This window comes from Hyaena hyaena, unplaced genomic scaffold (assembly GCF_003009895.1).
Source record: "Hyaena hyaena isolate Hyena2069 unplaced genomic scaffold, ASM300989v1 scaffold_149, whole genome shotgun sequence".
Taxonomy (NCBI): Eukaryota; Metazoa; Chordata; class Mammalia; order Carnivora; family Hyaenidae; genus Hyaena; species Hyaena hyaena.
Window position 1 is genome coordinate 411,664 of NW_024080781.1, and position 14,252 is coordinate 425,915.

At 40.2% G+C, this 14,252-nt stretch overlaps 1 protein-coding gene across 2 annotated transcripts in view; it reads left to right on the forward strand.

Moving 5' to 3' along the window:
• The window catches only part of RAPGEF5 (Rap guanine nucleotide exchange factor 5), a 223,580-nt gene that overhangs the window by 106,822 nt on the left and 102,506 nt on the right, over nucleotides 1–14,252 (forward strand). For both annotated transcript variants that reach the window (XM_039238850.1, XM_039238851.1), the window contains one exon: nucleotides 3,403–3,476. In XM_039238850.1, coding sequence (XP_039094781.1) covers nucleotides 3,403–3,476 — 74 coding nt within the window. The remainder of the gene's footprint in view (nucleotides 1–3,402; nucleotides 3,477–14,252) is intronic.

Genomic DNA, 14,252 nt, shown 5'->3' on the forward strand with positions numbered 1-14,252 from the left:
GCTTGTGTTTGTGGATTCTTGCTCTGTGAATCGAATTGTAGTGCTGCTCAACTAATTTTGAGGTCTTTAAAGATGTGATAAGAAATGTAGTATTTATTGTTTTGTTGGAATAAGCTAGAAATACAGGACTGAATCTTTATCCTAATTATGCTTTGATGCTTTGTTTCTATTTATATGTAACTAAGAATCATGCCTAAATCTTAAAAAATAGCATTAGCTCTCAACTCTGAAATTGTTTTCCATTGTCCTGCGTGTCTTATGTTGGTGTATAATGTGCAATAATAAATGCCTAGGTGCCAGAATGTTGTTTTTAAAACAAAAACATTAATTTAGTAAGCAAAATATTCCAAAATTTAATTTTCTTCATTTGTATCAAAACTGAAACTTCATGGGGCACCTGGGTGGCTCAGTTGGTTGAGCGTCTGACTTTAACTCAGGTCATGGGTTCAAACTCTGTGTCGGGCTCTGTGCTGACAGCTTGGAGTCTGGAGCCTGCTTTGGATTCTTTGTCTTTCTCTCTGTCCCTCCCCAGGTCGTGATGTCTGTCAGTCTGTCTCTCTCAAAAATAAATAAACTTAAAAAAAATTTAAAAACTAAAACTTCAAAGAACAAATATTCAAATTAAAGCGTAAATCAAGTACCAAGGTATGGTTCACACTTCAGTGGATTCACTTGGCCCATGTTAGTTGCCCTCCAGGAGAACTATTCCCCATTACAAGTGGAGGAAAGACTTACCTTGTTTCCATTAGTTAAGTAGAAGGCAAATAATAGAAGTAAAAAAATTCTATAGCCATTGTATTTTTTAAGTGGAATTTACAGTGTTACTCTGTGTTTTCCCCTTGGCATTCTCACCTCTAGTTTTTCAGAGAAAACATAAGACTGTTTCTTTATTCTTAACTTTCTTCATAATCGAGAAACAGTAGCCACAGGGGAGTCCCTTTGAACAAGCACGAATGGAACTTTTTCCTGAAAATAGAAGAAAAGCTTCTATCTACTTCCGCTGTTCCTGCTTTGCCTTTAGATGCTCAATGATAGGCATTAGACTAGTTAGTCATGGAGTTTAATAGAAGAATTTCTCTCCCCTCTTTTTTCATAAATAGTTATGAAAGAAGTAGTTTATGTAAGTGGGTGTAGTCAAGCTGTGCCGTTAGGGTCACTTGGGGAGGGAACTGTTCATCCAGTTAGTTTTTACAGAGCTCACACTGTGCGCACAGCATTTGAGGTACGCTCCGTGGTAAGCCCCTCACAGTAGGCAGAAAGGCTATACAAAAGCAAAGGGAACATGAAATGATACTTGAAAAACTATGGAGTGGTGAGCATGGTATTTGGTACACAAAACAATGCTAAGTGAACCCCTAAGTACAGTGCGTGACCTCACTGTTAGCAAGGTTGATAATGTTTTTGCACTGCTTTTGATGGAGAGGGCAAAAGAATAAGTGGCACGAAGATAGAAATAACTTATTTTACTTAGGAGTCATCCTTGATTGCTTCTTTTCATCTCTCCCTGTCCCTCAGTGTATTCAGTTCATTGACAAGTGTTATCCATTTTGTCTAAAAGTTCAGCTCAAATCCTCCAAATCTTCAGCTCATTGCCATGTCCCTGGTCTGAGCCATCGTCCACTCTAGTCAAGATGCCAGTAACTTGGGGCACCTGGGTGGCTCAGTTGGTTAAGTGTCCGACATCAGCTCAGGTCATAATTTCATGGTTCATGAGTTTGAGCCCCACATCCGGCTCTGCACTCTCTCTCTGCCCCTCCCCTCCCCTGCTCATGCTCTCTCTATCAAATAAATACATAAACTTAAAAAAAAAAAAAAAGATGTCAGCAAGAGTCACCTAAGCGGTCTCCCTATTTCCTTCTCTCTTCTCTTAAGCCTGTTCTCCACAAAGAAGCCAAAAAGAACTTTGGAAAATACATATCAAATCATGCAATTCTAATTTAAATTTACTTTGTGCTTTCCCATGTTCTTAGGCTAAAATCTGAATTCACAGTGGGCTGTGCTTTCTCCAGTTTTGTCTTCTATCACTCTCACCTGCCATAGGTGGCTCCATCTCAACCTTGAGGTTGCCACACAAACGTCACTTCAGGGAACTACCATCGCTGCCTCCCTCCCTAAAGTGACCTCTCCCAGTCGGTTTTCTGTCATTTCTCCATTTCTCATGGCATTTCTAATGCCATGTTACTAGTTTTATTATTATAGTTATAATTATCATTATTGTTATTGTTAGTTGTAGTAGTAGTTGCTGTTGTCCGCTGTCTCTCTTCCCAGCCAGGAAGTATATTTCATGAAGTCACGGTTTATCTGCCTTGTTCGTAAGAGTAGCCATAGTGCCAGGCACACAGTCAGCACTCAGTAAATATTTTTAAGGTGAAAGAGCAAACTGGACAAAGCAAAATAATCAAATCACTCTGCTGGGATCGGAGTTGTATTGAATGTCAGTGTGAAGTCGGAGATTAGGAGGAAGCTGGAGAATTCAAGGAAGACCTTCAATGAAAAATGGATAATTTATACTTGGTTAAGATAAGCGATAACATAGAGCAAAGCATGGTACTTGTTATGTATTTTTTGAGACTGATTATTTTAGCAATTGTGCCCCAGCTGGATTGTATTAAGGAGAGGGTGGGATCAAGAGCTTTGTCTTAGGAAGGTACTGCATGAGCGCAGAAGGGGTGATAAGAAGTTGGATAGGGAGATGCTGGGGAAGATACAGGAGAAGAGGTTGATTCAAGACTTCCCAGTTTAGGGGCACCTGGGTAGCTCAGTTGGTTAAGCGTCTGACTTCGGCTCAGGTCATGATCTCATGGTTCGTGGGTTCGAGCCCCGCATCGGGCTCTGTGCCAAAAACTAGCTCAGAGCCTGGAGCCTGCTACACATTCTGTATCTCCCTCTCTCTCTGACTCTCCTCTGCTCACGCTGTCTCTCTCTCCCAGAAATAAATAAAATGTTAAAAAAATTTTTTAAAAAAGACTCCCTAGTTTGGAATTTTGTGTTAACAATGCACGGAGCAGTCTAAATATACAATATTATGCTTTCTTTATTATATGACCGTGAAGTACCAGGCAAAAAACCCACATTGTTTAAAAAAAATTACTGTTCTCAGATCAACTTGATAGAAACTTTCAACTACACCCTACATCCCCTTTCAATGAAGCACAGTTCCTGACAGGCTGATGTCAGGATGGGTTCCGATGAAGAGAATAAATGAGAGCAAACTCTTCCACTGCCAGTGATTCAGTAAACAAGAAAATGTACATGAGAAGTGCCCAACGCCATTAAACTTTCATCCAAATAATAAAATAGCACTGACATTTACGTTTTGTGAATCTCCCTAACATTGTTTTTTCTTGCCAAACTGCCATCTAAAAGAAAATTTAACATTCTTTTCCTTTGCTTTGCTTAAAGCAATTGAACAAGATGAAGACGATGGTGACAAACACGTAATTGTGACAGAAGCTGAAGGTGTTCCAGATTCTCAGGTATGGTCAGTTCTGTGACAGTCCCTCGTTACCACCCCTGTCTTCTGCATTGAGAGTTGTGAGATAATGCAGGCGTTTGCAAATGATACAAATTTGACCTTCTGTGTTGTGTAAATAGTGATATTACTGAGAACAAAGTGCTTAGTTTTGATAAAGAGGCATTTCACAAGAAGGGCCCTAAATTGTTAATAATATTTATAATTTGACTCATGAGAGCGGGAAAGATAGGCAGACATACTCCACTTTCCATAGAAAGCAAGGAAAATAAGTGAAGAACCGGGAGAGACCACCGAAGAGCAGATTACACCCCTCCCTCCCTGGGAGGCGGCCGAGAAGAATCTGCTAGTTGACAGCGCTGACAGCCAGGGCTTGGCCAGACAGAGAGGAGTGTGACGCCTCACCTGCCAAAGATTGTGTGCCAACGCCTGGTATCTAACTCATGGAATAAAACTCTGAGCCACCCTAGCACTCTCAAATGCTAACTTGATGTGAATCAGAGCATTTGAAGATTCTTGGCTTGGCTGACCCATTGCACTTCACCTTCCAAGTTCTGCATCTGTTGATTCTAGTCAGAATAATTACATTAGCTTTTTCAATCAAGATGGCACAGGCTGTACTGTTCAGTAAGTTTATATTGGGAATTGTTTTGCTGGGGTCCTCCTGAACATACGGCAGCCCTCAAGTTCATATTGAATTCGCATTTCAGGCTTTCAGGCAAACCTGGTTAGGGATTCTCAACTTAGTGTATCCTCCACTTTCTCAAAAGCTTCTTAAATCATTAAATTATTAGTGAGACAGATATTTCTACACATAAACTGTTTTGAACTTACTCTCTAGGCAAAAGTCTGTTTTAATGCAATTCTATTTCTTTGTCTCAAGAGGATACATAGATCTTGCTTTCTGGGATTTTGTGATTTTCTTCCCCAACAGTGCCATAACTACACATCTTCGGGATGCTCAGGGGGATGAAATCATGAAACCAAGAGAGACTCCAGTGAATTGTGATTAGATCAGGAACAGATTCTGTTTAGATCTGAAAAGCAGAGGTTAAGTTCACTGGAGGCATAATGGTGGCTGTTATAGATCAAGGCCACGGAGGAAGGAAGGCACTGTCACCTCATCTGACGCATCTAAGGGAGTCTGACCTGCCACCACGGTACAAGCACCAGTTTTCAGTTCGATTCTGCAGGTCTGTCCTTCCAAATGCTCTGGGTAGCATCCTCAGCAGCTCAAGTCATGTAGGGTGAGTTCAAAGAAAACTTTGAGAATTTTACCATCAGATATCTAGGCAGAATTAGAAATAAATGTATGTGTGTGCACATGTGTGCACTTGGCACCAAAATTTATTAACTTGGCATTTGGTGTATGTACATATAACTGATTGAGCATCTGTATGCTATACTCTATGGTGTTTCACGTTATTGCAGTCTTCACTCCAGAGCATATCTTAAGCAAGTTAAGTAGAAATTGGTTTCCGACTTCTTCCCCATGTATGGTAAAATATGCCACTATGGGAAGAATGCCCTCAGGCTGTTGAAAACTTTGGGTATGTAAAGGGTTAGGATGGAAAGACTGGGCCTTGGATACAGCTTTCCCACCTTCCCAGAAACTCTAGTTCTCTCCTCCTATGTTAGCTCCTTTCTTCCTTTTCTCACTAAAAATATCTTTGCTGCCTACGAAACTCCCCGCTTTAATGCAGTGACGTGTGGGTGGAGCGAAGGGCGCATGGAGACTTGGCTTTGCATCCCAGCCCTCCTCTCTCCTAGCCTGTGCCTTCACACAAGTACACAAGTTCTGTAGCTGCTGAACCTGTGAGCTGCTGCAGGTAGCGTCAGCGTTATTGTCTCCTTAGTGTCCCTGCATGCAGAGCCCCTGCGAGTGGCTGGCATGTTTGATTTTCATCTCTGTAAAGCAGAGCTATTATAAAGGTGTCTTGAGGTTGAAATGAAGCAACATAGAAAATGCCTGCAATCCTGGCACATCAGAGTGTCTATAAATGTCAGGTAGCACGTGGGAGGTACGGAGTGCAGCCTCCAGGGCCAGACTGAGTGGGTTCTCCTCTGGGCTCTGCTACCGTGACTTTGGGCGAGTAATTCTTCTCTCCTGGGCCGGAGAATCCTATACTGTAATCGTGTTGAGAGTTCACTTGTGTAGCAGTGCGGATGCTGTAGACACTCTCCTAAGCTCTTTGTTTTCTCAACGCCGCAACAAACCCTATGAGGTAAGTAATGTATTTGCCACCACTTCACAGAGGAGCTGGTCTGTGGCAGGGCCAGAAATCAGACCAAGGCAGTCTGGCTCTGATGTCCTGGCTTTCAGTGCCTATACTAAACGGCCTTTCTAACATCTGTAAAATGGGGATGATCGCTGAGTTGTTTTAAAGATTAGATGAATGTACGTGAAACAGAGCAGTGTGTAGCACATAGTAAGTACTCAAAAAAGTGAGCCTCTATGAATTATTATCATTATCATCTTCTATCACATTGCTCTTTGGTTTGAATATTTAAGGCATTTGGCATGGTTGGGTTGCAGTATTATTCTCTCTATATATGGTATCTTCACATACATAAACATTCTAAACTCTTGACTGTATCACTCTTTTATAGGATTAAATGATTAAAGAATTTTTATTAAAATGTATAGAATTTTTTCCAGGTTCTGGTTTTGGGCTATTAAAGCGATCTTCAATGAGTAATTTATAATGTATAGAACTTTGGAAATTCTTGCTTTGCTTCAGGTCTCCATTGACCACTGGATTCAGGAGTTATTTATGTTGTCTATCTTCCATTTGTATCAATCATCTTAATATTAAGTGATGATAACTGTTAATTATATATGGTAATTGCCAAATATTTGATGATTAATTTACTAATAGCCAAACTGTGACTTCCTTTTTAATATACTGAAGAAAGCTTTTATTTAAGGCTGGGATAGCTATTATAGAAAACAGATGATCACTTAAAATCCTTCATGCTGGAATTTATTAGAATTTGCTTTTTTTCCTCTTCTTCATTATCTGCTCTGCTGCCCAGCTTAGCAGTGTGGTCAATAATGTTTACAGATAGAAGTTTTAATTTCAGGTCAAAACAAGACAAAATACTGGTGTCCTCCCAATATTTTCTAGTCTGAAACTTTAAGGAATCAGGTATATGAAATCAATGAACCATTTACTTCATCGGCTATTTAAATGTATGACAATGTATTTTTTTCATTTTATCAGAAAAGATAATTATGTCAATATAATAGATTAAGAAAATAAAAAGGTTTTAATGTTTATTTTTGAGAGTGAGAGTGTGTGAGTGGGGGGAGGAGCAGAGAGAGAGGAAGACACAGAATCTGAAGCAGGCTTCAGGCTCTGAGCTGTCAGCACAGAGCCCGACGGAGGGCTCCAACTCAACAGCTGTGAGATCATGACCTGAGTCAAAGTGGGACACCCAACCATCTGAGCTACCCAGGTGCCCCTGGAAATATTTGAGGGAAATATTAGTTATCAAGTCCATGTAATACGGTTTCTGCCTCCTTCCCTACTCCCACTATGCTCTCGCAGGATGTAGTTTCGTATAGTGTTTGTATAGGACGGCTCTGTCCAACCGTAAGGTGTTTTTATAACACACATAATCCCAGAAAAGAGGAGGGCCAGAGAAAGGAAACTCCTTGAACTTGGTGCGTCACCTGTCCAGTGATGGGCCAGGAGTTACTGAAAGATTTGAGGCTCTGTGATGCCCCAGCATGGTGTCTCAAGCCTGAACCAGTGATGCCCTGTGCATTCGTAAACCTGCCTCACACTTTCTATCGCGTGCACTTTTCACTGTGGATGCAGCTTGGGCCTTCCCCAAAGGAAGGGGTGTATTTCTATGTTATCAAAAGATAAATTTGGGAGTGTGCCTGGGTGGCTCAGTTGGTTAAGCATCTGCCTTCAGCTCAGGTCATGATCTTGTGGTTTAGTGATTCCAGCCCGCATCAGGCTCAGTGCTGACAGCTCACAGCCTAGAGCCAACCTTTGGATTTTGTATCTCCCTCTCTCTCTGCCCCTACCCTGCTTGCTCTCTGTCTTTGTCTCTCTCTCCCTCTCAAAAATAGATAAACATTAAAAAAAAAAAAAAAAAAGATAGGGGCACCTGGGTTGCTTAGTCATTTAAGCGTCTGGCTCTTAGTTTCGGCTCAGGTCATGATCTCATGGTTCGTGGGTTCAAGGCCCGCCTTGGGCTTTGAGTTCGCAGCGTGAGGTGTGCTTGGGATTCTCTCCCTCTCTCTGCCCCTTCCCGCTCACTCTGTCTCTTTTTCAAAATAAATAAATACACTTTTAAAAAAAGGTAAATTTTTCTATCCCAACAACGAAGAAATTTTTCATATTTTTCTTTTTCTCTCTGAAGAAATTTAAGAAAATGAATACCTGCTGCCCTACAAAATAAAATACCATTAATATTAATATTTAAATTTGTTATTTATTATATTTAATATATAATTATATACTAAATACTATCACTACATAATTATAGTATATTCTATTATATATTATATATTGTTATAGTATTAACATAGTATATATTTTATTTTTAATTAATCTTATTTTTTATTATTATTATTACTGTTATTTAGTGTGAATTATCTTTTGAATTTTCCTGGAAAGGACTCTTAATATTTGTTGTTTAGAAAATAGATACATACAGTTGAGTCATGTAATATATGACATTCCCTCAGTGTTTTATCATTTGAGTTTCCTGTTTAAAGTAGCAAAAAAATTATTTTATGAATTTCTGTGTGAGATTTAATTGTTAAAGAAATGACCCTATTATGTAGTAATGAATAAGCACTTATCCAAACACCCTGAATTTATATTAAGTAGCATTCTGTTATTACAAATGTGCTTACTTGAAAAGTAGACTCTTTGATCCTGGTTTTCCTTCTCTTTTGCATGATGTCTAATCTAAGTGTTTTAGAAAAAGTCATTTTTAAAGTCAAGATAATGCAGATAATGTTTTCATACATAACCTGTGCTCTTTCACCTTTTGTCATGAGGGTTATTCATACATCATCCTTGTAGCCTGTCCTAATGTAATCCTGTCCAAGATTCATTTTACCACTGAAAGAATAGACCTAACATTTTTAGGACTCTGTTTGCAAAGGAAACACACTTTAATTTACATTCATAACATTTCTCTCCTCAAATACTGAAATCATATGAATAGGTTTAATTATATATTACAGAGATTTTTTTTCAAAGCAGACCTTGAAATAAGGCTCTTAAGTAACTCTTCTGACGGTTACAGATTAATCTTTTTTTTTTCTGGCTTAGCAGTGTTAGGTAAACTGTTTATAATTAATTTCATATAGACAAATTAAGTAGTTCAAGAATGTGAAAGTCTAGATCAAGGGCTGTTACTTATTTTGCTTCTCCTGCCATAACAAAGCTCCCAAAATATATTAATAAATTCATGGATTTTTGGAATTAAATTACTAAATTACAGAGCTGTGAAAGAGACCCCCAGAGAACATCTGGCATATTGGGGTGCTTCCTAAGAAAACTGCCTTAGAAACTCTCTAGGATACATGTGGGGCACCTGGGTGGCTCCATCAGTGGCTCAGGTCATGATCTCACAGTTCATGGGTTCGAGCCCTGTTGTCGGGCTCTGTGCCTACAGCTCAGAGCCTGGAGCCTGTTTCAGATTCTGTGTCTCCCTCTCTCCCCTACTCATGCTCTGTCTCTCTCTGTCTCAAAAATAAATGAAACTGTAGGGGCGCCTGGGTGGCTCAGTCGGTTAAGCCTCTGGCTTCGACTCAGGTCCTGATCTCGTGGTTCGTGGGTTCAGGCCCCACATTGGGTTCTGTGCTGACAGCTAGCTAAGAGCCTGGAGCCTGTTTCAGATTCTGTGTCTCCCTCTCTCTCTGACCCTCCCCTGCTCACGCTCTCTCTCTCTCTCTTTCTCTCTCTCAGAAATAAATAAAACATTAAAAAAAAAAAACAACTATCTAGGATACATGGGCATCTCACAGAGCTTTAAGTTCTCCAGGGAATGAAGAAGCATTCATAACCCTCCTTGAAAGCTTTTTTTGATAGTTATGGAAGCACTCTTGTAGAATTGATTATCTAAGAAAATGTATCTAGAAATTATGAAGAAACCAGAAAATCAAGACAGTAATATTCCTTTTTAAATTATAAGATGTTTTAATTATAAATATGAAATAATTAAGTTGCTTAGAAACCCATTTTCTTAAGTAACAGCATTTTCTGCTTAAAATACCTCATTTTTGCACCCAAGTATCTGGCTCTAATAAAAATGTATTTCCTCATTAGGGGCCTCCCGGGTGGCTCAGTTGGTTAAGTGTCTGGCTCTTGATTTTGGCTCATGTCATGATCTCATGTTTTGTGGGTTCGAACCCTGCATCGGGCTTTGTGCTGGCAGCTCAGAGCCTCCTTGGGATTCTCTCTGTCCCCCTCCCCTACCCTCACACTCTCCCTCTCAAAATGAGTAAATAAACATTTTTTAAAAAGGTATAAAAACAGACTTTCTCATTAAAGGAAAGTCTGTATTTAGAATCCTAAGCATATGATAAAGAAATGTTTAGAATTACTTAAAAACTCATGTTCCCACAGAACCCCAAGAAATAATCAAGGTCTCTTAAGTTTTTTCTACACAGTCCCACCCTGATGTTATCAGTTGTTTAAAAAAAAAAAAAAAAAGTGTACTGGTCCCACCAAGGAAAGACTGTCTTCAAATCTGAGCATATGGAAGCCTAGCCCGGTTACTTTGGAACCTGTGTTGGTAAGAAGTAACAGGTTCAGTCTCGTGTGTCTGATCCCAAGACATTTTCCTCCTGTGTATCCCCCTTCCTGGCCCCAGTCACACACACACCCTCTTTTATACAGGGCACCGCACTGGGGAGCAGAGAGCGATTAGGACTCATCCATCATACTATTGAGTAAACAACCACAGGGCAGGTCCTAATGTTGCAGGGTCACGAGCCGCCTCTCTCCACTAGCAAGACAGTCTGTGAAACACTGTGAGGATGACGTGGATGGACAGAGGGGAAATTCTAGCTGGCTAACAGAGACGAACTTTTTAGGTAACAGAAACTTAGTCCTCTAAGTGTCAAAGCATTTAAAGGATGTCAATCTTTTGTATATAGGAATTCTCCCCAAAGTTTCCTTGTCTTTTTAGTTTAAAGGAGGATATTTAACACCACTGATCCTTTGGTACTTTCTCTGGTATTGATTAAAAGTGCCTCTTCAAGATCAGCCCATATATTTAGTATTGTGTCAGGTTATGGGCTCCATTAAAATCCTGACACACAGAAATATGCTCCAAGGAGGGTGGCTAGGATGGTAAAAGGCTCTAAAAATAAAATCAAGTGGGCCCTTAATCATGCTTGACCATCTTATTCTGCTTTTCTTGTCCTATTTCCTCTTAAGTCAGGAGTGGGTAAACTACAGTCTGCTCCCTGTTTTTGTAAATAAAGCATTATTACAACACAGATGTGCTCACCCACTTACCTATTGTATCTTCTGCTTTCACACTAAAGCTGCAGAATTTTGCCCACATTGCCCACTAAGCCTGGAACATTGACATTCTGGCCCTTTACAAAAAAAAACTTGTCCAAACTTTACAACTGAAATGACAATTACATGCCTTCTTCTCTCATACTTCCACATCTTCTTGTCACAGTCCTTGCTCTCAGCTAATAACTGGACTTATTTTTCTGGGAAATAGAAGCATTCAGAAAGGAATTTCCCTGTTTTCCCATTATGAAATGTGCCAGCCTACCTATTTACCCTGTACTTCACCTGCCCTCCCGCTTTGGTGAGTGAAATATTCATTGTCTTCTTGCTGAGAGTAGATCTTGATGCTCTCTTTGCGCCTGAAGGACATTACTCCTAAAAATGCCCCCTCTTCTTCCTACATCATCAAATTTCCCTCTGTGGTGGATGATTTCTAATAAAGATAAAAAGGCTGGCATATCCCTCACTATAAACAAGCAAGCAAGCAATCACTCTTTAGCTAGTATCCTATTGCTTGTAACAAAATTCAGAAGTGTTGTCTCTCTCTGTTGAACCCCAAACTAATACAACCTTTTTTCCTACCGCCCTTTTGTTTCAAAAAAAGCAAAACAAAAGGTATATTCAAAGTCACCAATTACTTCTGTCAAATTCAGTGTCCATTGTTTCAGTCCATCTTATTTGATATTTTAGCAACATTTGATAAAGTTTTTCTTTGCCTTCTCCTTGAAACCCCCTTACTAGTTCCCGGGTTCTCCTCCTGGAGCCTCTCCTTAGTTCCCTTTCTAACTCCTCATCTTTCCAGGGTCCAAACGTGGGGCTCAGTTCCCAGATTCCTTGTCATCTTTGTTTACATCACTGCATTGGTAACTTCTCTTATTCCTCTGGTTTGAAATATCATGTACACTGATGTCTCCCGAATTCATGTCACCAGCCTGGACTTCTCTGAGCCACCAAATGGCCAACCAGGCAACAGCACTTTGATACCTCGAAGGCATCATCCTCCGATTCTTTCCAATCTCTGTAAATGACAACCCTACCCTCCCAGTTGCTCAGGCTAAATCCCTTGGAGACAACAGCATCCACTGCCCTACCTTTGGCAAGTATTCAAATTCTAACCACTCCTCCCCAGTTCCGCCACTACAAGTTCCAAAGCTTCTCTTCTCTGAAGACCAGTCCCTTATGGGTCTTGTGGTTTCAGCTACTTCCCCCCACCCAACAGTGTTTTCTCAGCCTAGAAGAAAGAATGATCTTGTTAAAATGTGAGTCAGGTGATGCCAGTCCTAAAGGATTTCCATTTCATTCAGAAAAAGAATCCAAACTCCCTACCCAGCCTGTAAGGAAACAATGTGATGGGGTCCCGCATCACCTCTTTGGCAGTTTCAGAGGGGGGTAAGTCTCCCCCTTACCAACTCTGCTTTAGCCATGCTGTTTTTGTTGCTCTTCCCTCACCATGCCAAGCACACTCAAGCCTCAAGGCCCTTGCACTTGCATTCTCTGCCTGGAACTCTCTTCCTGGCTTTTTTTTTTAAAGTTTGTTTATTTTGAGAGAGAGCTTGAGTTGGGGGGAGTGGAGAGAGAGAGAGAGAGAGAGAGAGAGAGAGAGAGAGAATCCCAAGCAGGCTCTGCACTGTCAGTACAGAGCCAGATGTGGGGCTCTAACTCACCAATTGTGAGATCATGACTTGAGCCGAAATCAAGAGCTCGATGCTCAACTGACTGGGCCACCCAGGTGCCCCTCTTCCTTGCTTCTTTTAGATTTCCATTCAGATCTCATGTTACTAAAGAACCCTTTCCTGACACGCCTGTCTTGATAACACCTCTAGTCACTTCTTCTACTCTCTTGCCTTCCTTTATTTTCCCTCTTATCATATATTACCATCTGATATATGTTATATAATCCACATCCCCTACTGAATGTAAGCTTCATGGTCTGTGGGGCTTTTTTGTTGTTGTGGTTCAGTACTATATCCCTAGAACTTGTGTTTGTTACTCAGATAAAATCTGTTTGAGTAAGTACATGGATGAATAAAATAGGGAGCTGGGGGGAGAATATTAAAAGGATATAATAAATATGGGTGTTTAAATATTTGAAAGACTGTCATATTGGATAAGAAATAGACCCAGTTTCAGGTGGGTCAGTTGGTTAAGTATCCAACTCTTGGTTTTGGCTCAAGTCATGAGCTCACAGTTTTGTGAGGGCTCGTGCTGGCAGCAGAGGGCCTGCTTGGGATTTTCTCTCTCCCTTTCTGTGCCCCTCCCCAACTCGTGCTGTCTCTGTCTCTTTCGAAAAAGAAAAAGAAATAGACCTAGTTTCACTTGCTTTTAAAGGTAAAACTGGTACTCATGGGTTGAAGTTGAATGATTTCAGAGTTGAGTGAAACTAGGGACTTTCTAACAGTTGTGGGTCTCCAGCAGTGCAGAGGCTGTCTGAAGATAACCGGCGGTCCCCACGCAAGGAAGTCTTGGAAGTGAACTGGAGGACCACTTATGAGGGGTGTTTTAAAATAAATCTCTGACTTTGATGGAGGAATTCCACTTGCTGTCCCCCGGGAATCTGTGATTTGGGCCAATTGAAGGATTTTTTTTTTTGTTTCTTTCCTAGTTGTTGGAGAAACTTGTAGATAAGGAGCTATCCTTGCCCTTGGGAATAGACATGTAGTCATTGTTTGGCATGGATGATCCCCTGTCTTCAATACCCACTCAACAAAATGGGTATCTTTTGCACAAACCATGAAGACCGTAAAGCTAAGCATCTCTGTTGGCCCATTCTCCATATTTGGTCCTGTTGCTAAGTCCATTCAAATCCTGTAGGATGTATTCGATAAAACAGGAATCCAAAATTCTGACTGCTCCTGCCAAGAGTAATTTCAAATCTCATTAGATTGTGTTCTGATATGTCACTGTGAACCACTTTTAAAAGAATTTGAGCAGAAACAGTTCATAATGTTTGTTATAATGAACATACTTGTTTTCTAATCCAAGTCCTAGATTATCCTCCTTTATATTATTTTTACTTCGGTATTTTGGCAAAAAAAATGTGATACTTTATGGATCATTTCCAATCCCTGATGACATTTAAAATTTTCTTTTTCCAGTTATTTTGAATAAACTTTTTTTTTCCTTTTTACCATATCTCATGCCACATTGAAGATGTTTTGCTAATGCCCCATAGTAACTTTCCAGCTTTGAAAAAAAAAATCTTGTGATCGTCTTGTGAACTGTGTATTTGTAAATGGAATAATCTGGCGGAGTGAAAGAATTAGGAATTTGTGTACTGG